At 41.3% G+C, this 22,337-nt stretch overlaps 1 protein-coding gene across 3 annotated transcripts; it reads left to right on the top strand.

Annotated features, from left to right (window-relative positions):
* Nucleotides 1-14,246: 14,246 nt before the first annotated feature.
* On the top strand, nucleotides 14,247-20,322 carry LOC115144417 (microcephalin-like). 3 transcript variants are annotated; one of them, XM_029685455.2, is made up of 9 exons: nucleotides 14,247-14,470; nucleotides 15,800-15,867; nucleotides 15,989-16,080; nucleotides 16,923-17,041; nucleotides 18,174-18,258; nucleotides 18,517-18,616; nucleotides 18,731-18,859; nucleotides 18,986-19,072; nucleotides 19,168-20,322. In XM_029685455.2, exons 2-9 carry the CDS (start codon nucleotides 15,825-15,827, stop codon nucleotides 20,082-20,084), a joined length of 1,572 nt encoding a protein of 523 aa, XP_029541315.2. In that variant the 5' UTR covers nucleotides 14,247-14,470; nucleotides 15,800-15,824; the 3' UTR covers nucleotides 20,085-20,322. The 3 variants fall into 3 exon arrangements, with proteins under 3 accessions (XP_029541315.2, XP_029541313.2, XP_029541314.2); XM_029685453.2 differs by having other exon boundaries at nucleotides 14,249-14,470; nucleotides 18,728-18,859; XM_029685454.2 differs by having other exon boundaries at nucleotides 14,251-14,470; nucleotides 18,174-18,255; nucleotides 18,728-18,859.
* The last annotated feature ends 2,015 nt before the right edge of the window (nucleotides 20,323-22,337 follow it).

Here is a 22,337-nt window from a genome sequence, read left to right as displayed (position 1 = left end):
TCATATCCTGCCACCGCCTCATGAGGTTCATCACCTTCCTACACTTCATTTCAATATACTAAACATGTCTCTTCCACGTAAGCCTCTCATCAAACCACATACATAACTACTTAAACTCAGCCACCCTACCTATATCCTGACCGTATATCTTTAACCTTCCTCCTAGAAAACACCATGAAGCAGGACTTGCCAGACATCCTAAATCCCTATGTTAGAGACAAATCTTTCACAACTGCCACAGCTTCCTTATCACATATTTTACATTCCCACCTCTCTTCCATACATCATCAGCATACAAGGCCACACCCACTCCCTGTCCTACCTCCTTAAATATGTCATCTATCATCAGGGTGAACAACACCGGACTAACCACACTTCCCCGAGGAGTACCATTCTCCACTTCAAACCACATTGACAATTCTGACCCCATCCTCACCCGTATGACTCGATCGAACAGGAAGTCAATGATCCAGTTAAAAACACGTCCCCCAATGCACTCAACTTGATCAACAACTCTTCCCTCCACATGGTATTGTAAGCTTTCTCAATGTCAAAATACACAACACTCATCACATATTTTATTGTCAGGGCCTTGGCTGTCTCTGTACTTACTGTCACCAGGGCATCCATAGCAGACCTTCTCCTGAACCCACTCTGTGCTATGCTCATTAAACCCCTAACTTCCAAGAAATACATCATCCTACTCACTAACATCTATTCCATCAACTTTCATGTTGGATGTCAGTGCGATAGGCCTATAACTGCCCGCCCTAGCGGGATCTTTCCCAGGTTTTACGAACGGCAACACCACCGCACATTTCCACCCAGCAGGTATCACCCCAGTCCTCCACACCTTATTATACAACCCTAACACTGCTTCCAACACACTGTTCGGTGCGTGCCTAAACATCACATAACACACCCTATCTTCTCCAGGAGCAGTCCGCCCACACCCCTCCAACACCCTTATAAGATGGGGGAACTGCCATCTTCCAGTTCTGTAGTATTAGCCGTCTAGCTAAAAGAGTTGTATAAGCAACAGTGTCCAACTAAATTCTTGACAGGGAGATATCTATGGACAGTACTCCAAAAAGGGCTGTAAGGGGAGACGGATCTATAACAGTGTCATATATATCAGAGAAACATTTAAATATTAATTCCCACAAACCTAACAGTTTGTGACAGTCCCAAAACATATGATACAGTGTGGCTGGTTCTGTTTTACATCGGACACAGGCAGGATCAAAATCAGAGAATATTCTTCTAAGTTTGGCCCCGGACCAGTGGGTACGGTGAACCACCTTGAATGAGGCTGTGTCTAGTGCTAAAAGAGGACGAATGCACCCTGTGCAGCACAGATTCCCAGGTGTCTTCCCCAAGTTCCTACCCTAAATCCCTTTCCCATTGTGTCTTTAAAGATACCAAAGAAGGGTTCTGTAAGTCCTTAATGATTGCATATTCATCTGAAATTGCGCGGCTAGGAAGCTTGTCCAGCTCAAATATGCTCTCTATAGCTGTATTCACAGGCCTGTGTGGAAATGCAGGTGTGTTAGCTCTGACAAAGTGGGATTGGGGGAGGTTGAACTTTTCCTGTAGCTGAGCAAGAGAGGCAAATGTATCAACAAAGAATAATTGGGCTCGTGAGGAGCGGCCTAGTGAGTGCCAGATGCCAAAAGCCCCATCATTTAAAGATGGAGGAAATAAAATGTTCTGATTGATTGGGCCTGATAGAGAAAAGCCTTGGAGGCTAAAGGATAAATGGAACTGATTCCACATTTTAAGAGACTGCTTTACAATTGGGTTGACACACCTTTTGCCTAGGGACACGGGGAGAGATGAGCACAACACAGAAAGTGCAGCAGGTTTACACGATTCAGACTCCATCTGGACCCTGAGTGGTCTAGGGCCAGTAGGATCAGTCTGCAGCCAGTACAAAAGGGCTCTGAAATTTGCAGCCCAATAGTATGAAAATTTGGTAGAGCTAATGCCTTAGGCTTCTGTAAATGTTTTCTACCAAGCTATGCCATCCGAAATAAAATACATGAATGTTTGATCCAGTGAATTTAAAAAAAGATTTTGAAATAAAAATGGATAAACATTGAAATAAATATAAACATTTTGGCAACACATTCATTTTAAATGACATTAATCCTTCCAATAGGAGAAAGAGGTAGCAAATTCCAAAAACTGTCTGCTAGAGCAACAATGTTTTCCTGAAACAAATTTGAATATTTCCTTGTAACTCCCAAATAGGTGAATTGATCCCGGACAATCCTAAACTGAAAACTTGTAAAAGAACACTTTAAAGCAGCCTTATTTACAGGAAAAAGCTCACTCTTGTCTAGATTCAACTTGTACCCTGAGACTGATCCAAACTTTTTAAGAACAGATAAGGCACGTGGCAATGAGGTATCAGAGTTGGAGATAAACAGAATGAGGTCGTCAGCATACAGCGAGACTTTCTGCTCTAAGCACGTCCTGATTATACCTTGAATGGCATCATTAGAGCCTAGTGCGATGGCGAGGGACTCGATTGCCAAAGCAAACAACAAGGGGGAGAGTGGACAACCCTGTCTGGATCTGTAGTGCAAGGGAAAATAGTCAGAGGACAAGTTATTAGTCCGTACCGAAGCCATGGGAGAAAAATAAAGAATCTTTATCCACGCGTTGAATTTGGAGCCAAAGCCAAATCTATAAAGGGCCACTGTTAGGTAGTCCCACTCAACGAGGTCAAAAGCGTTTTCCGCATCAAAACTAAATGCATGCTATTCAACCGATCACTGCCCGCAACTGCTTGCCTGTCCAGCATCACTACTCTGGACGGCTCTGACTTAGAATATATGGACAACTAGAAATACCTAGGTGTCTGGTAAGATTGTAAACTATCCTTCCAGACTCACATTAAGCATCTCCAATCCAAAATTAAATATATAATTGGCTTCCTATATCGCAACAAAGCATCCTTCACTCATGCTGCCAAACATACCCTCGTAAAACTGACCATCCTACCGATCCTCGACTTCAGTGATGTCATCTATAAAATAGCCTCCAACACTCTACTCAACAAACTGGATGCAGTCTATCACAGTGCCATCTGTTTTGTCACCAAAGCCCCATACACTACCCACCATTGCGACCTGTACGCTCTCGTTTCATGCTCGTCTGATGAAGGAGTGGACCAGAGTGCAGCGTGATACGTGTTCATGATATTTATTTAAATCTGACCACTAGAACAAAAATAACAAAGCGAGAAACTAACAGTTCTGTAAGGTAACTAACACTATACAGAAAACAACTACCCACAAACCCAGGTGGGAAAAAGGCTACCTATGTATGATTCTCAATCAGAAACAACGATAGACAGCTGCCTCTGATTGAGAACCACACCCAGCCAAACACAAAGAAATAGAAAACATAGAAATAAAGAAACTAGAATGCCCACCCTGGCCTAACCAAAATAGAGAATAAAAGCCTCTCTATGGCCAGGGCGTGACAGTACCCCCCGGCCGCAAAAAAACCTGACTCGAAAGGGGAGGGTCCGGGTGGGCTTCCTTTACGGCGGCGGCTCTGGTGCGGGACGTAGACCCCCCTCCGCCTCTGGCTCCCCCCACTTTGGTGGCGCCTCTGGTGCGGGGACCCTCGCCGCCGTCCCCGGACTGGGGACCCTCGTAGCGGGCCCTGGACTGGACTGGGGACCCTCGGTATATAATTGTAAATGAGTCTAGCCACCCTGGATGGTTCCGACCTTGAATATGTGGACATCTATAAGTACCTAGGTGTCTGGCTAGACTGCAAACTCTCCTTCCAGACTCACATCAAACATCTCCAATCGAAAATCAAATCAAGAGTCGGCTTTCTATTCCGCAACAAAGCCTCCTTCACTCACGCCGCCAAGCTTACCCTAGTAAAACTGACTATCCTACCGATCCTCGACTTCGGCGATGTCATCTACAAAATGGCTTCCAACACTCTACTCAGCAAACTGGATGCAGTCTATCACAGTGCCATCCGTTTTGTCACTAAAGCACCTTATACCACCCACCACTGCGACTTGTATGCTCTAGTCGGCTGGCCCTCGCTACATATTCGTCGCCAGACCCACTGGCTCCAGGTCATCTACAAGTCCATGCTAGGTAAAGCTCCGCCTTATCTCAGTTCACTGGTCACGATGGCAACACCCATCCGTAGCACGCGCTCCAGCAGTTGTATCTCACTGATCATCCCTAAAGCCAACACCTCATTTGGCCGCCTTTCGTTCCAGTACTCTGCTGCCTGTGACTGGAACGAACTGCAAAAATCGCTGAAGTTGGAGACTTTTATCTCCCTCACCAACTTCAAACATCAGTTATCCGAGCAGCTAACCGATCGCTGCAGCTGTACATAGTCTATTGGTAAATAGCCCACCCATTTTCACCTACCTCATTCCCATACTGTTTTTATACTGTTTTTTTATTTATTTACTTTTCTGCTCTTTTGCACACCAATATCTCTACCTGTATATGACCATCTGATCATTTATCACTCCAGTGTTAATCTGCAAAATTGTATTATTCGCCTACCTCCTCATGCCTTTTGCACACATTGTATATAGACTGCCCATTTTTTTCTACTGTGTTATTGACTTGTTAATTGTTTACTCCATGTGTAACTCTGTGTTGTCTGTTCACACTGCTATGCTTTATCTTGGCCAGGTCGCAGTTGCAAATTAGAACTTGTTCTCAACTAGCCTACCTGGTTAAATAAAGGTGAAATAAAAAAAATAAAAAAATCCCCTTTGTGCATAACTATAGATAAATCTGACAGGAGAGTTTGAGTGATGAAAGTTGGACAGAGGATCTCTAAATCTCTGAGCAAGAAATGCTTGGATGTACATTAAAAAATACTAATGTTAGGCAATTGTGCTGTTTTTTTTTACCTTTATTTAAGTAGGCAAGTCAGTAGGCAAGAACAAATTCTTATATTCAATGACGGCCTTGTTCAGGGGCAGAGCGACAAAGATTACCTTGTCAGCTCAGGGATTCGATCTTGCAACCTTTCAGTTACAAGTCCATCACTCTAACCACTAGGCTACCTGCCGCCCCCTGTTATTATGTACCAGATGTCAAGACTACAAACCGTTATAAATGGCCCATATGCAATTGATTTTGATTTTGCATTTCAATAGATATAGGCTACAGACTAAAATCTGTGTTTATGATTGTAATTACATTTTGCCATAGCTTGCTTAAATAAAGGCAGGTAGCCTATAGCCCCTGATAGGCCTACATCTCACGCTTAGTTCAAATGAACAGAATAATTTATTCAACATGAATAGCGAGGCGATTTCGCAATAAGAAGTGCTTGTGTTTCCCAGGAGCCTGCTGGAATAGGCTACTGAGGATGTGGTCATAATTTCAATCACTGAATTAAATATTAATAATATGTACATGAACTGAATATGCTTGTCAACAACAGCCCGTGTTTATTTTTTATAATTTGTTTTACCTGTAGCCTAATCGGACTACTGTTACTGTCAATCTAATGCGTTCATAATAACGCAAGGCTACAACAACAATAAACTGAAGTTATAGGCTATTTAATCAATTGGTTTTCCAGCTCCTATAGGCTACACAAGTGGCACAAATTGATTTGCAATGACTCCAGTGATATCGTTATTTCAACATGTGTATTGTATCAAATAGTAGCCTACAGTGGCATAGACATTAAATAGGCTACTTGACGACTAACAGAGGCAAATGTATAATTCTCCACATTTAGCCTAATGTCAGCTTCATTGAGGACTTTTCCCCATAGAAAGAACCATGCTAGGTTCCATAACTTCCACTTCCATTTCAAATTTCCACTAGGGCAGCCCCTGAGACTCAAGAACTGAGCATGCATAAAGCATTTGGCATGATAACCATTTTCTTTAAGCAGTCAACATTAGAATGTAGTTTAAACCACCTCCTAGCGGATTTGTGTAATGCGCTCTAGTGCGCCCAAAGTCTTTTTCCAGTGCTTTGTCTGCACTATTTCTTGATGTGCATCAGTTCTAGCACATTAATGTGTTACGGAAAAAGGTTTGGAAAGCAGCAGGTCACAGTGAAATATAATGTCACAACCTGCTCTCTCTCCTCTATATATTTTGAAGAGAAATGGCGTCCACCATGGCATTTTTCTTTCAAATATATTTCACTGTGACCTGCTGCTGACTGTCAGGTAGTGAGGCAGGCTGTTGCTCAGTGATTGATTGGTGGGAGGGTGTGTGTGACTGTGTGTTGAGAGCAGCACAGTTATAAGCTAAGTCACGGTGAATGTACACTAAATAGCAGTAAATTGCAGTGTGCTGCTTAGGGGTCGCTTGTGGGTATGCTGGCAGCATATGGCAGCATGTTCAATTGTGCGTCAAGAATTCAGCATAACAAGTTTGTATGAAGTTCTGGTTATTAAAAGGGTACATAGTTCAATAGGAATATCCTCTAAAACACTCTGGTGACAAACAAACTTTGCTGCCCTGTTTCAAATTGTCCACATGCCTGGGAGAAAGTAAAGTAAATAAACTCAGCAAAAAAAGAAACGTCCTCTCACTGTCAACTGCGTTTATTTTCAGCAAACTTAACGTGTAAATATTTGTATGAACATAACATGATTCAACAACTGAGACATAAACTGAACAAGTTCCACAGACATGTGACAAACAGAAATGGAATAATGTGTCCCTGAACAAAATCAAAAGTAACAGTCAGCATCTGGTGTGACCACCAGATGCATTAAGTACTGCAGTGCATCTCCTCCTCATGGACTGAACTAAATGTGCCAGTTCTGTGAGATGTTACTTTACTCTTCCACCAAGGCACCTGCAAGTTCCCGGACATTTCTGGGGGGGAATGGCCCTAGCCCTCACCCTCCGATCCAACAGGTCCCAGACGTGCTCAATGGGATTGAGATCCGGGCTCTTAGCTGGCCATGGCAGAACACTGACATTCCCGTCTTGCAGGAAATCACGCACAGAACGAGCAGTATGGTTGGTGGCATTGTCATGCTGGAGGGTCATGTCAGGATGAGCCTGCAGGAAGGGTACCACATGAGGGAGGAGGATGTCTTCCCTGTAACGCACAGCTTTGAGATTGCCTGCAATGACAACAAGCTCAGTCCGATGATGCTGTGACACACCGCCCCAGACCATGACGGACCCTCCACCTCCAAATCGATCCCGCTCCAGAGTAAATGCCTCGGTGTAACGCTCAATGCTTTGACGATAAACGTGAATCCGACCATCACCCCTGGTGAGACAAAACCGCAACTCGCCAGCGAAGAGCACTTTTTGCTAGTCCTGTCTCGTCCAGCGACGGTGGGTTTGTGCCTATTGGCGACGTTGTTGCTGGTGATGTCTGGTGAGGACCTGCCTTACAACAAGCCCTAAATACAGCCTCTCTCAGCCTATTGCGTACAGTCTGCGCACTGATGGAGGGATTGTGCATTCCTGGTGTAACTCGGGCAGTTGTTGTTGCCATCCTGTACCTATCCTGCAGGTGTGACATTCACATGTACCAATCCTGTGCAGGTGTTGTTACACATGGTCTGCCACTGCGAGGACGATCAGCTGTCCGTCCTCTCTCCCTGTAGCGCTGTCTTAGGCGTCTCACAGTACGGACATGTAATTTATTGCCCTGGCCACATCTGCCGTCCTCATGCTTCCTTGCAGCATGCCTAAGCACGTTCGCACAGATGAGCAGGGACCCTGGGCATCTTTCTTTTGGTGTTTTTCAGAGTCCGTAGAAAGGCCTCTTTAGTGTCCTAAGTTTTCATAACTGTGACCTTAATTGCCTGCCGTCTGTAAGCTGTGTGTCTTAACGACCGTTTCACAGCTGCATGTTCATTAATTGTTTATGGTTCATTGAACAAGCATGGGAAACCGTGTTTAAACCCTTTACAATGAAGATCTGTGAAGTTATTTTGATTTTTACGAATTATCTTTGAAAGACAGGATCCGGAAAAGGGAATGTTAATTTTTTTTTGCTGAGTTTACATTTCGAAAATGTTAAAAAACGATGTACTGAGCTGCCAACTATCTAGCCAACTTCACATACTGTATAGATAGCTAAGTGAATGAAAAATCACCATCTGCTTAACTTCATATTAGCTAGCTATCATGCCCGACTAGCATCACCACACTGGATGGTTCCGACCTTGAATATGTGGACATCTATAAGTACCTAGGTGTCTGGCTACACTGCAAACTCTCCTTCCAGACCCATATCAAACATTTCCAATCGAAAATCAAATCAAGAGTCGGCAACAAAGCCTCCTTCACTTACGCTGCCAAGCTTACCCTAGTAAAACTGACTATCCTACCGATCCTCGACTTCGGCGATGTCATCTACAAAATTGCTTCCAACACTCTTCTCAGCAAACTGGATGCAGTTTATCACAGTGCCATCCGTTTTGTCACTAAAGCACCTTATACTACCCACCACTGCGACTTGTATGCTCTAGTCGGCTGGCCCTCGCTACATATTCGTCGCCAGACCCACTGGCTCCAGGTCATCTACAAGGCCATGCTAGGCAAAACTCCGCCTTATCTCAGCTCACTGGTCACGTTGGCAACACCCATCCGTAGCACGAGCTCCAGCAGGTGTATCTCATTGATCATCCCTAAAGCCTACACCTCATTCGGCCGCCTTTCGTTCCAGTACTCTGCTGCCTGTGACTGGAACGAATTGCAAAAATCGCTGAAGTTGGAGAATTTTATCTCCCTCACCAACTTTAAACATCAGCTATCTGAGCAGCTAACCTATCGCTGCAGCTGTACATAATCTATTGGTAAATAGCCCACCCATTTTCACCTACCTCATCCCCACAGTTTTTATTTATTTACTTTTCTGCTCTTTTGCACACCAATATCTCTACCTGTACATGATCATCTGATCATTTATCACTCCAGTGTTAATCTGCAATATTGTAATTATTCGCCTACCTCCTCATGCCTTTTGCACACATTGTATATAGACTCCCCTTTTTTTCTCTACTGTGTTATTGACTTGTTAATTGTTTACTCCATGTGTAACTCTGTGTTGTCTGTTCACACTGCTATGCTTTATCTTGGCCAGGTCGCAGTTGCAAATGAGAACCTGTTCTCAACTAGCCTACCTGGTTAAATAAAGGTGAAATAAAAAATATAAATCTTGATGTTTTTTATCACTGTAAAAAACTAACTCTAAATGCATTTGTAGGTAGCTAGCTAACAGCCATGGAGGATGGTGAAAGGGATAGCAGCCCCAACTGTCAGTAAGAGAGTAAGCTATTCTGGATAGGGCAGGTACTTTTGTGTAGTTCCTGTCCCTAGAAGTGAGGATGGAGATAATAGTAACATAATATCCAGTGCGGTGTACTTTGACTATAATGAAGTATGTTTCTTGTGATGTTTTCTGTGCTCCGATAAAGAGAGCTATGAAAGCATGTCTACATATGAAGAGGTCCCAATGAAGAGCAGTGGTTCTCAGTCCTGGTCCTGGGAACTCAAAGGGGGGCACATTTGTTTTTTTTCCTTAGCGCTGCAGAGCTGTTTCAAATGATCAACTCATCGTCAAGCTTCAAGTGGTATCTATGTATTCATTTGTGATGCTATCCTTGTTATGATCCTGTTATTGTCACATGCTAGACATGCACATATGTGTGCCCATGCATCTATCAATCCAATGTTATCATGATTTGTTATCAGGGATATTATACTTTAGTAATCCACAATGACAGGGTGATGTAAAAGTCTAATTGCATTGTCTTCCATATTCCTACAGATACCTTGTAACTGGAAATTCCTTCATAACGATTGCTTACGGTTAACTTGTAGGGCACTGCAAGGTTGGGTGACAAGGGCCATCTGGGACTGCCTCCTGGAGGAATTCAGGTGTGTGAAGGCTACCTGTGTCCTGCATAACTACATGAGGATGGACACGAGGAGCAGGAGGGGATGTGCAACTCACTGCCGTGTGCCAGAGTAGTAGTCTGCTGCTCTGCAGGATGTTTCAAGGATGGGGTCCAACAACGCAGCAAGACAGGAAATCCGTGTGCGGGAGATATTCACCACCTACTTCTTCGAAGAGGGTGCTGTTCCCTGGCAACACCATAGACTACACTATGCACAACCAAAGGCTCTTTAAAGAGCCATTCACATTGCAATAAGAGTATTCTTCCATTAACTTAGCTATGTCAACTGCAGTTATTCAATTCCCAATTTATCTCCCTTTGATTTCTTACTTCTCAGATGAGGGGGCTGTTTAGGTAAAAAACAGGCTATTTTAAATCACCCATATTGAAAAAATGTAGAACAATTACACACCCTATAACCCACACACTCATGTAACAATCTGATTGATGGATTGTGTTGTGCAGTAAGCAGGCTCAGGTGTATAACTGTGGCTCCTTCCACCTTCAAAGAATAGGCAAGAGGGCCAACCATGGAGAATAGCAAGACACGTCACTATTTCTATAACTACGCTATATTGTTTGTCCTCATGTGTTCGTTCATGTTTTTCAGCATAAAGTACTCTGCAGCTACTTTGTGTGGTGTGGACACCAGGTGAGGCCACACATACAGATTCCTGTTGAACACTGTCTCTTTAACTACCTTATTTTCTCAATAAGTCTCTCCTTCACTCGATCCCCCTCTCTTCTCCCTAAATCCTCTAGGTTATATCAGCTGTGTCTGTGAACCCTTCCCGCTTTTGAACTGGTTACATAGAGGCCAAAATATGTTCAGAGGTGAGAGGTGGGCTGGTCAGGTCAACCGGAAGTATTATAAAGAGATGCTTTACGTTGAAATACAGATAGAGATGCAGTAGTCCCAGAGTTTATGATCCAAGGTCAGTTTTGCATTTCACCTCCTGATTATTATGATGACTAACAATGTTAGAATAAAAAATAAAAGGATTAAACATGCTATCTGTCTCTCATCTGCAGATATGTTTTGAAGTGCCAACGCCCAGTGCCATCATCGCCACCTCACCCGCTTCTAAGATAACCTTCGGGCCAACTAGACACTTATGTAATTGTGATGAACTGAGAGAATATTTGGGTTGGATTAGGATTCATTAATCATATGCTGCCATCCCTGCTCCTATGTTCTTAACTCTTTCCCTTTCTGTATTTTACACCTCTCTCGCCACCTCCTCTTTCTTCCTCTGTTCTTATAATGCACAACAGATGTGCATTGAAGTACAGATTGAACTTGTATTTATAATATTACAATTATAACATTTATAATGCTTGTATTTATAACACTTGGATAATGAAATTCTTTCAATAAAGTGTTTTGCATTTTCCACTGGTTGAAATTAAGTCTCTTATTTGTTGAAATACTACACCTATCCTGTTTATCAGATCAATGCAGATGAAGAGCATTAGATATTGAGATGAACCAGTTTTAGAGTATTTACAGTTGAAGTCGGAAGTTTAAATACATTTAAACTCAGTTTTTCACAATTCCTGACATTTAATCCAAGTAAGAATTGCCTGTTTAGGTCAGTTAGGATCACCACTTTATTTTAAGAATGTGAAATGTCAGAATAATAGTAGAGGGAATTATTTCTTTCAGCTTTCATTTCTTTCATCCCATTCCCAGTGGGTCAGAAGTTTACATACACTCAATTAGTATTTGGTAGCATTGTCTTTAAATTGTTAAACTTGGGTCAAACGTGTCGGGTAGCCTTCCACAAGCTTCCCACAGTAAGTTGGGTGAATTTTGGTCCATTCGTCCTGACAGAGCTGGTGTAACTGAGTCAGGTTTGTAGGCCTCCTTGCTCGCACACGCTTTTTCAGTTCTGCACACAAATTTTCTATAGGATTGAGGTCAGGGCTTTGTGATGGTCACTCCAATTGCTTGACTTTGTTGTCCTTAAGACATTTTGCCACAACTTTTGAAGTATGCTTGTCCATTGCCCATTTGGAAGACCCATTTGCGACAAAGCTTTAACTTCCTGACTGATGTCTTGAGATGTTGCTTCAATATAGCCACATCATTTCCCTTCCTCAATATGCCATCTATTTTGTGAAGTGCACCAGTCCCTCCTGCAGAAAAGGACCCCCACAACATGATGCTGCCTCCCCCGTGCTTCACGGTTGGGATGGTGTTCTTCGGCTTGCAAGCCTCCCTTTTTCCTCCAAACTGAGCAATGGTCATTATGGCCAAACAGTTCTATTTTTGTTGCATCAGACCAGAGGACATTTCTCCAAAAAGTATGATATTTGTCCTCATGTGCAGTTGCAAACCGTAGTCTGGCTTTTTATTGCGGTTTTGGAGCAGTGGCTTCTTCCTTGCGGAGCGGCCTTTCAGGTTATGTCGATATAGGACTTGTTTTACTGTGGATATAGATAATTTGTATCTATTTCCTCCAGCATCTTCACAATGTCTTTTGCTGTTGTTCTGGGACGGATTTGCACTTCTCGCACCAAAGTATCTTCATATCTAGGAGACAGAATGCGTCTCCTTCCTGAGCAGTATGATGGCTGCGTGGTCCCATGATGTTTATACTTGCGTACTATTGTTTGCACAGATGAACGTGGTATCTTTAGGCGTTTGGAAATTGCTCCCAAGGATTAACCAGACTTGTGGAGGTCTACAATTTTTTTTCTGAGGTCTTGGCTGTTTTCTTTTGATTTTCCCATGATGTCAAGCAAAGAGGCAGTGAGTTTGAAGGTAGGCCTTGAAATACATCCACAGGTACACCTCCAATTGACTCAAATGATGTCAATTAACCTATCAGAAGCTTCTAAAGCCATGACATCATTTTCTGGAATTTTACAAGCTGTTTAAAGGCACAGTCAACTTAGTGTATGTAAACGTCTGACCCACTGGAATTGTGATACAGTGAATTATAAATTAAATAATCTGTCTGTAAACAATTGTTGGAAAAATCACTTGTGTCATGCACAAAGTAGATGTCCTAACCGACTTGCCAAAACTAGTTGGTTGACAAGAAATTTGTGGAGTGGTTGAAAAACGAGTTTCAATGACTCCAACCTAAGTGTATGTAAACTTCCGACTTCAACTGTACATGATGCATAGGAAGTGTATTGTAGTGTTTTTAAAAAAATTCTATATATTAAATTATCTATATATGAATTACAAATCAGCCTTTAACTAGTTAAATCCTGTTTGTAGTCTATTAGTTACAGTGTGTAACCATTGATCTCCCAGGACCAAGATTGGTAAACACTGTTAAAGTGTACAATTGTAATACATACATGCAGACACAGCATCATACAAAGACTGGAATGTGATACTCTTGGTATTGGATATGACAAAAATAATCTCAAAGACATTCATACATGAACTGCACCTTTATTTGACAAGGTAGAGTACATGATATGTACAGGATACAATTTTGGGGATCTCAAGCATGGTAATAACTACATGTATATATGACTTGCATCCTTGACACAAAAGTTATATTATATTCTACTCAATCCGCAGGTTTCATTAATGTCATTCAGACTGTTTTGAAGTTGATACAACTGGCTATGATTGCTGAGGTTCAAAGCTAGGTTCTGAACTAATATGTATACCAAACGTTTGGGTCCATACACAGATCGGCTACATAGCTAGCTACACATCCATAGGCATACAGGTATTTTATTATCCACTGCACAATAAGAAAGAACATAGCTAGCTACGTTATTTAACCTGTCTGCATTGCATGGCAAATATCAGCAAGACAAGCTTACATAATTGTACATTCAATTTGCAGTAAATGCTTTAGCTAGCTAGATTCTTTAAAGCCACTGTTTCACAAGACGACAGCATAGTTTGCTGGTTGTTTCAGGAGTCCCTAAAACATTACAATGTCATACTCATGTCACATCACCCATAAAGCTAGCCAGCTAGCTGGCTAATGTTAGCTAGTCAGCTAGCTGGCAACATCGCGATTTTCGTAAATTAACTTTATGATGAAGAAATATATATGGATAATCGTTTGTCTCTACATTAACTAACATATTCCTGTCAACTGTACATTTCTTGCGTGATTCGTTATGACGTTATAATCACTTACATGTGCTTCCATCCTAGCTTTCTTGTCAGCCATCTTTGCTGAAGAAAGTCTCCAGCCTCGGGTCGCATAGCGTCATATTCGTCATAGGAACCACTCGATATGATTGGTCATCACCCAGCCGTCGCCACTGGTGATTTGCATAAAGTTGGGTAAGTTTATATTTTTCACCGCGTCCTATACCACCTTCGCACCGCCCCTCAAGCTGTCCTTCCATTGAAATGAATATGAAGCGGTGTTTCACCGCGCGGCATCCTGTCTGTGTGTCATTTTCATCCGCGAGATCGTTTTCAAATAGGCCAATTACCAGGAAAACTACAAACATGGCAACACTTTCACCAACCAATGACAGTTTAGACGTCATTACTTCCCAGCAAGCCTTGTCCTAAAAAAAATACACGCGCGGAAAGTCAAGATTTTGGAAAGGATTTGTCCAGCGCCCGACTGTAAGTAGGGAAAAATGTGTATATATATATATAACGTTATATTTTTTTAACCACACAGTTTAGTCAACAGATTACGCACTTTATACAATTAGTAGCAAAATTACAGTACCTACTGTTTGAAATGGTCTTAATTCAGACGAAATGTTCTAGCTAGCTAAAGTTAGCACTGCTTACTCAATGGCAGGTAGTCATGGTCACAGTTTGAGGGAAATTAAAGCGTGTACGATTTGCATTCATAAATTAGCTACTTTGCTAGATGTCTTCGGACCCAATGTTTTGTGAATTTGCTTGTAGTAGTATACATACACTTTTGTAGTTCTAGTTAGCTGCCTAGCTAAACTAGATGGTTACGCGTTTGCAAGTGGGTGTAGTTACCGTCCGGTAAACGGTACCGGAGCGTCGGCTCTCGGACCAACAGGCCCCGAGACAGCTTCTACCCCCAAGCCAGACTTAAATAGTCAGTTAAAGATGCGCTATGCAGAAATCTCTCCGCCATTTCCTGGTTGCTAGAATTCTAACGTTATTTGTTCGTCTATTTTTAGTTTGTGACAAAACAAGCAACTGGTTATATAGTGTAGACAATGTGCCATCTATACAGCTGTGCAATATATTTTACATAACCAAAAATATTTTATTTTCAGCTGTCTTAAGTTGGTGTACAAAACCGAAAGTAAAAGGCGAAAAAATAACTTAAGACATGTAAGCATATAAATAATGCACATAGAACAGATCTACTGCTTCTTAGACTTTTTAAATGAGAATGACAGATCTATACCACCTCGATGTGAATTTGGTCATGTCCCCCCAAAAGCTACACATTGCAGCTTATTAATGGTACCCAAACTATCTGCACATACACTATCACACAACCCCCACACATTCACTTACGCTTCATATACACATGCAAACCGATACAACACAAACACATTCATGCACACACACACTTTTACGCATCATTTGCTGCTGGTGCTCTGTATTTTATTTTACTCTTATTATTTTCAATCCTGCTGCCTAGTCACTTTACCCTGCCATCATGTAAATATCTGCCTCTTTCTTCTGCACTTTGATATGGTACTGGTTGGTGCTCCATTGTTGTATTTTATTTTACTCCACTTGTGTTACTATTTTATTTTTAAACTTTGCATTATTGAGAAGGACTCGTAAGCAAACATTTCACTGTAAATTCTACACCCGTTGTATTTGGCGCATGTGACAAATACAAATGGATTTGTAACATGTCATCAAACATGCTTCCCCATTGCACTAGCACACTGCCTGCACTTTCCTTCCTCAAATTGAACTTGGTTACTTCTTTCTCCAATTTTGTAGGGAAATCCTTCAGTAAGAGACTCAAATGACCACAACCAGTACACCTAAATCTGCTTCTATTCTGAAAGGTAAATGTGTAAACTAACATCATGATTTGGATAGCTTGCCTAACTAGCTACAGCTTTTTCTTGTATTTTCTCATTTGTCTTTGAATAAAGGATGGGGGGTGGTGTTTGATCATTTCTCTAGATGTTGTTGCCTACGTTGACGTGTGGTCATCAAGTAAAACAGAGAATTACTCTAAACCGTTCATCCAGCAGCTGCAGGATATGGGAGGCGTGGTGAGTTACCCTTTTGTACATGGATAACTAACCCTTCCATAGATGCTAACTACATTAGCCTATTAACTATAGTGTATTCTGTTTGGGGGAGTTCTGTTAAGATCCCCGGCTCTTTTTCTGAATGTTAAAACGCATCGCTTGCGGTACGTTTTTGGAAACACAAGGAACGTATCTTTCATATTGGCGAGGAGGAGGGAAAAAGGTTAAATTACATCTTATAGGGTTAGTGTTCCCACATGGCCATATATTTCCATGTTACAGCTCATGTTTAGACACAGCTAATTAGCACCGCTGGCCACCTATCTAGCATGCTCCTAACACCTGTATGTAAGCGTAACTAGAGAGGAAGTTTGTCAACTGGAGGGGACGCACAGCTTGTGGATCTGTGCCAAACTGCTACAGTAAGTATCTTTTTTTATTTGGAAGATTCATTCTCGCTCTTATGAAAGATAAGGAGCATATGTTTAGGGGGAAAAAACAGTTTGAAAGTGATTATTGATGTGTCTAAACGTTAAAACAGTGTTGGAATTGTAGTTCACATGGAGCCAACCGTGGGTGAATGTAACTGCTGAAAACCCTATGTACGGAGAAGGGTTTTCGAGAGCTATTGGCTAACTACATTTGTTTTTAATGACATCCTGTGGCGTTCTTAAAACTACCATTATTAAAGGGAAAAATCCACTCAAATCTGCTATCTTTTGGTATTATGCAAAACGCATCATACTGTGACAGCTTTTTTTTGACACCAACATTGTTTTTGAGTGGTATTTTCCTTTAAGCAGTTTGGAAGGTTGTTACTATGTACACATTTCACATTGTGATATTTACCTGTATCATTCCAGGTATCTAAAACCTTCAATAAACAAGTCACACACATAGTCTTTAAAAATGGCCATCAAGCAACCTGGAATAAAGCCAAGAAGACTGGTGTGAGACTTGTGTCTGTCCTCTGGGTGGCCAGGTAAGCTTCATTTCCATTTTCATAATTTAGCAGACGCTCTTATTCAGAGCGACTCGCAGTAGTGAGTGCATACATTTATATACTGGTCCCCAGTGGGAATTGAACCCACTACCCTGGTGTTGCAAGTGCCATGCTTTACCAACTGAGCTACACAGGACTACAGTGTAAACGCTTTTCGGCCTTAAAGTGCAATATCATAGCAATGACAACGATGAGTCGTCAATATCTATTGGTCTGCGTGATGACAAGTCGGTAACCATTTGGTTGTTTTTGCAATTCTTTCATCAACCACAAGGTGTCACTGACTGACAAATAAAATAGCTGTGAGCTCTGTTATTTATACTGAACAAAATATAAACATGAACATTTCAATGATTTTACTGAATTACAGTTCATATAATGAACTCAATCAATTGAAATAAACGAATTAGGCCCTAATCTATGGATTTCACATGACCGTGCAGAGGCCCAACCATAGCTGGGCCTGGGAGGGCAGGGGCCCACCCACTTGGTAGTCAGGCCCAGCCAATCAGTTTTTCCACACACGGGCTTTATTGATGACATAAATATTCATCAGATGTTCCCACAGGAACAAATTTGTGCATAACATTTTTAGCTAAATAAGCTTTTTGTGCGTATGGAAAATATCAGGGGTATTTTAAGCTCAGGGACCAACGCTTTACATGTTGTGTTTATATTTTAGTCATTTAGCACACACACTTATCCAGAGTGACTTACATTAGCAAATCAAATTAGATTTTTCACATGTGCAGAAATCAGCAGGTGTAGACTTTACCAGGAAATGCTTACTTACAAGCCCTTAAAAAACAATGCACTTAAGATTTTTTTTTAGCCAAATATAAAGAGATTTAAAGTCACTCAATAAAATAACAATATTGAGGCTATATACAGGTGGTACCGAGCCAATGTGCGGGTGTACAGGTTAGTCGAGGTAATTTGTACATGTAGGTAAGGGGTACACAGTGACTATAGACAAATAACAGTGAGTAGCAACAGTGAAAACAAAAATGTGTGTTAACTGCCAGTCTGCTCAGGGCCCAACGCTCTTAACCGTAGGCTACCTTCTGCCCCTGTTACCCTGTCACTCATATTGTTTGTTTTATTAATGCAGATGTAAAGATGATGGTGTACATGTTGATGAGGAGTTGTATCCGGCATTAAATGATGACGTCAATTCAGCACTCAAGAAAAAGGTGGTAGGCAAATTTAATTCTCAGTTAGGTTTAATGATTCTCAGTGCATAACTTCTCTTGGGTTTCACTATCAAGAAGACATTATATACCAGTGGGCAATAGTTAATCACTGTCATTAACTACTTAGCTTTCTGCAATTCATCCATTGCTGCATATTTACCTAATTTCTTTAAATTATTAGGCATTGGGGATGATTTTTATTGAAAGGGTCTATTGAAGTGTTCTTATCCAAATGAGTTATCTTTTGTTATTTTTATACAGCATCGTTGTATGCAGCCAAGAGACACCCCTGAGAATGACATGCGCATGAAGAAAAAACTGGACAAGATGATCGAAGACCTAGTACCAAAATCACCTTTTAGTAAGTCTCCTCATGTCATACATTATATTCAGAATATATTATTTATTTAATATAAATAAATATGTTTTTTTTTGTGGTTGTGGTTTAATATGTAAATATATTTCTGTGTAGTAGCAGATGTGTCCCCTTACATTATCGACGAAGAGAAAGGAATAGTTTACAGTCCTTCTATGAAACGGTGTGACTTCATGGCACAGAGGCTGAAGGAGATGAGAGAAGCTAGGGAAAATCTATCCCCCGCAGGTATGTTTTGTGACTGGCCAATGGTTTTATGTGTATAGTATGTGTAGCATCTGCAAAACATGGGCTGGGGTGTTAAACGATTGAGTTGAGAAATATTTGCTGACTCTAGTTAATGCTTTTTCTCAGCTTCACAGGTGGGACAATCTAGATTATCACCTGAGTTTAAGCCTTCTCTTGGGAATACACCATCCCACTCTTTCTTGAAAAACCTGGGTAAGTACATAAAATGCGTTGACTGTGTCAATTTTACCATGCTAGAAGTTTATCAGTATATTTTCTTCTCATAATGGCATATCTTTCTCCTGCAGAAGAAGAATTTGATCAGGATTTTAATGCATATTCTTGCTCAAATAAAACTGATGGAGAGGAGCAACATGAAGCCACCTGTGAACCACAGCACAAAGACTTTCAGAAACCTTGGAAGTCAACGTGCAGTGATTTGCCCAGACAAAATGCATTGGTTCAAAGTCCTTTGCCCATTTCACCGGCTAAAGAGAGTAAACAAGACGCAAATCCTAAGAGGACCTCAATTAAATGTAATGTCATCAAAAAGCACATCTCCTTAGAGAGTCCCTGTCTGGATGACTGCCCGGAGGGTAGCAAGAGTGTGCAATCGGTGTTTACGTTTAACAGTTTTGTATCCAGCAGAAGTAATATGGCAAAAGTCACACCACCTGTCAGGAAAAGCAGAACACCACAGTCCCTTCCGGAAAGTAAGCCCACTACTAATCTGGAGATTTCTAGTCGCCGTTCTTCAAAAATTTTACCCGAAAAACCCAGTGTGCCTCATCGAACGTCCCTAAAGATTACCACACCGAAATCAAAAGTAAGCGAATGTAGAAAATCCTCGCTTCCTGCTTTAGAAAGATCTTGCACTGTCTCAAATGGCTTCCGTGCCTCCTCCTGTGCAGACGATGATGATGGGGTATTTGTGGACTTCTTCTCTCCAGCTAACAACCCTAGGAGACAACGAAGCTGCCTTTTACCCAGCTTTCCCTTAGAGTCCAAGGTTCAGACCCCCTTTGAACTGGAGCCTCAGCCTAGCCCTGGGAAGAGGAAGAGGGGCAAGAGTGAAACCACAGGGTCTGAGTCGGCCAGTGCCAAAAAGAGAACACATGGGGTGCCCAGTGTAAGAGAAACCAGCAGTGTAAACAGCATGTTGGATCAACACCAGGATACAAAGGGATGTCCATCCTCTGAGGACAGTGATACAAAAAAACTCTGACTAGAAGAAGTAGGCATAGCGCATTGCCATTCTCTAGTGTCTAAAGACTTCACTGATGAACTGACTAGTGCCCCTGACCAGCAGAGCGCTTCAACAGATCCCACACACCTTTCAAAACCAAGTTTGGCAGCAGCAAACAAAAGCAGTAGATAAGCAAAAAAGTTTGATTCTCTTAACTCGACACGAGGACAAACAAGTAAAAAGTAGCCGACATTTCAAAAGTATGTGAATTCTAAACCAAATATACTAAGTGTTGGGATGTTACCATGTCATGAATATAATCAATACAATGGTATTCAAGACATTAGCATGTTTTACTAATCAATATACATGGAGAATACAAAACAGTAAGAACACCTGCTCTTTGCATGACAGACTGACGAGGTGAATCCAGGTGAAAGCTATGTCACCTGTTAAATCCACTTCAATCAGTTTAGATGAAGGGGACGAGATTGTTTGAAAAAAGGATTTAAGCCTAGAGACAATTGAGACATGTATGTGTGCCATTCAGCGGGTGAATTGGCAAGGCAAAATATTTAAGTGCCTTTGAACAGGGTATGATAGTAGGTGCCAGGCATACCGGTTTGTGCCAAAAACTGCAACACTGCTGGGTTTTATATCAATAATGGTCCACCACCCAAAGGACATACAGCCAACTTGACACAACTGTGGGAAGCATTGGAGTCAACATGGGCCAGCATCTCTGGAACGCTTTCAACACCTAGTTGAGTCCATGACCCAATGAATTGAGGCTGTTCTGAGGGCAAAAGCCCCCCTTTTGTGTGCAACACAATATTAGGAAGGTATTCTCAATGTTTGCTATACTTAAATGTAACTGATCAACATCAAACACTTTTGCCTCTCAGGTAATAATAGTATGCTGTAGATTTGGCACAGTGGTTGAGTTTCATTATCCACATGAATGTTTGCAATCTTTTCTCTGCCAGTGTCCCAAATGTGATACCATTTTATTACAGCAGCAGAATGGCATTAATTGACCATATCATACTACCATGATCAGTATTTCAGTGATGCAAAGGCTGAAAAACATTGTATGTCCCATGTAAGTTTATCATTTTGTGAATTGAAGTTTTAATATAGCCTATTGAGGATTCCCCTGAAATGATGGGAAAACGATATTAAATTAATGTGTTTAATACTGATGGGGTGATATATTTTCTAATAAACAAATGTTAACCTTTCTTTCTAGAAGAACCTTACTGACAATTTGTGTTTGCTTGATACCATCGCACAAAAACAAGCGAATAAGCATTCAGCAGTTGTATGCAGAGGAACTGCCTATGCTGCAGCAGCTGGTGACAAGGACACAATTTTTGACCATTTAAATTTAAGCAAACGGAAAAGACAAGTCAATGTGTTGGGCAAGAGCATGAACAAAAATACAAAGGTAACCAAATTGATCATCTAAGTTGCTTCTGTGGTGGTGTTGGCTGTAATTGTTATAACCCAGCATTGTTTTACCCAATAAATTACCTGAAGCTTCTATACCGTGTATGACTTTTTATTTTTTTATAGCCAATCATTTTAAACTGTCATGGTTTTGATTTTCTTAGATATTTATTTAACCTGACAGTTTGTGACTTGAATAAGACTTAGGCCCAACACCTAGAGTTGGTCTACTTGTTCTCTATGATCTCTTGGTAAAGCCAACCTGTGGAGGAACAGTGGCATATTGTTTGCCTTTTGTGTTCCATTCCTTTTGAACACAGCTGCTCAGAAACTGCAGTGGGTGAATGAGTAGTCATGATGGTCTTTGAAGCTGCTGCCACAGGGGCTCTCTGTGTGATACCTGCATGTTGGTAGGATAACATCCTCTCCTGTGAAAATGTACCTGACACTCTTCTGTGTTCGCTCAACCTGAACAAAACTTCAGTGCTTAACACTATGGAGAGATCTTGTTTGAATTCCCATGTGAACTGTATCGCAGAATACACATTATTTTCATCATTACATGAGCTAGTTCATCTACATTTTAGTTTACATTTAATAGAGTGATTTGAATAGAATGTGTCATGTAACTTCCACCCCCAAATCTGATGGAGGAAATAAAAAATCTGGGAACGTATCAGGAGAACTAGCCCCTTTATTTACAACTGTGGAAGAGATTTCAACCTTCACAGAAGAGCCCGTGTAATAGGAGCGAGGGTTCTCCCCAATGAATATAAGCTTGTAAGAGGTGCTGCGCCACTTTGTGGAATGTATTTTTTTATTTTTAAATGAATGTTTTTCCTT

This window comes from Oncorhynchus nerka, linkage group LG16 (assembly GCF_034236695.1).
Source record: "Oncorhynchus nerka isolate Pitt River linkage group LG16, Oner_Uvic_2.0, whole genome shotgun sequence".
In the NCBI taxonomy this organism is placed as follows: domain Eukaryota; kingdom Metazoa; phylum Chordata; class Actinopteri; order Salmoniformes; family Salmonidae; genus Oncorhynchus; species Oncorhynchus nerka.
This window is presented reverse-complemented; position numbering and strand designations above follow the sequence as displayed.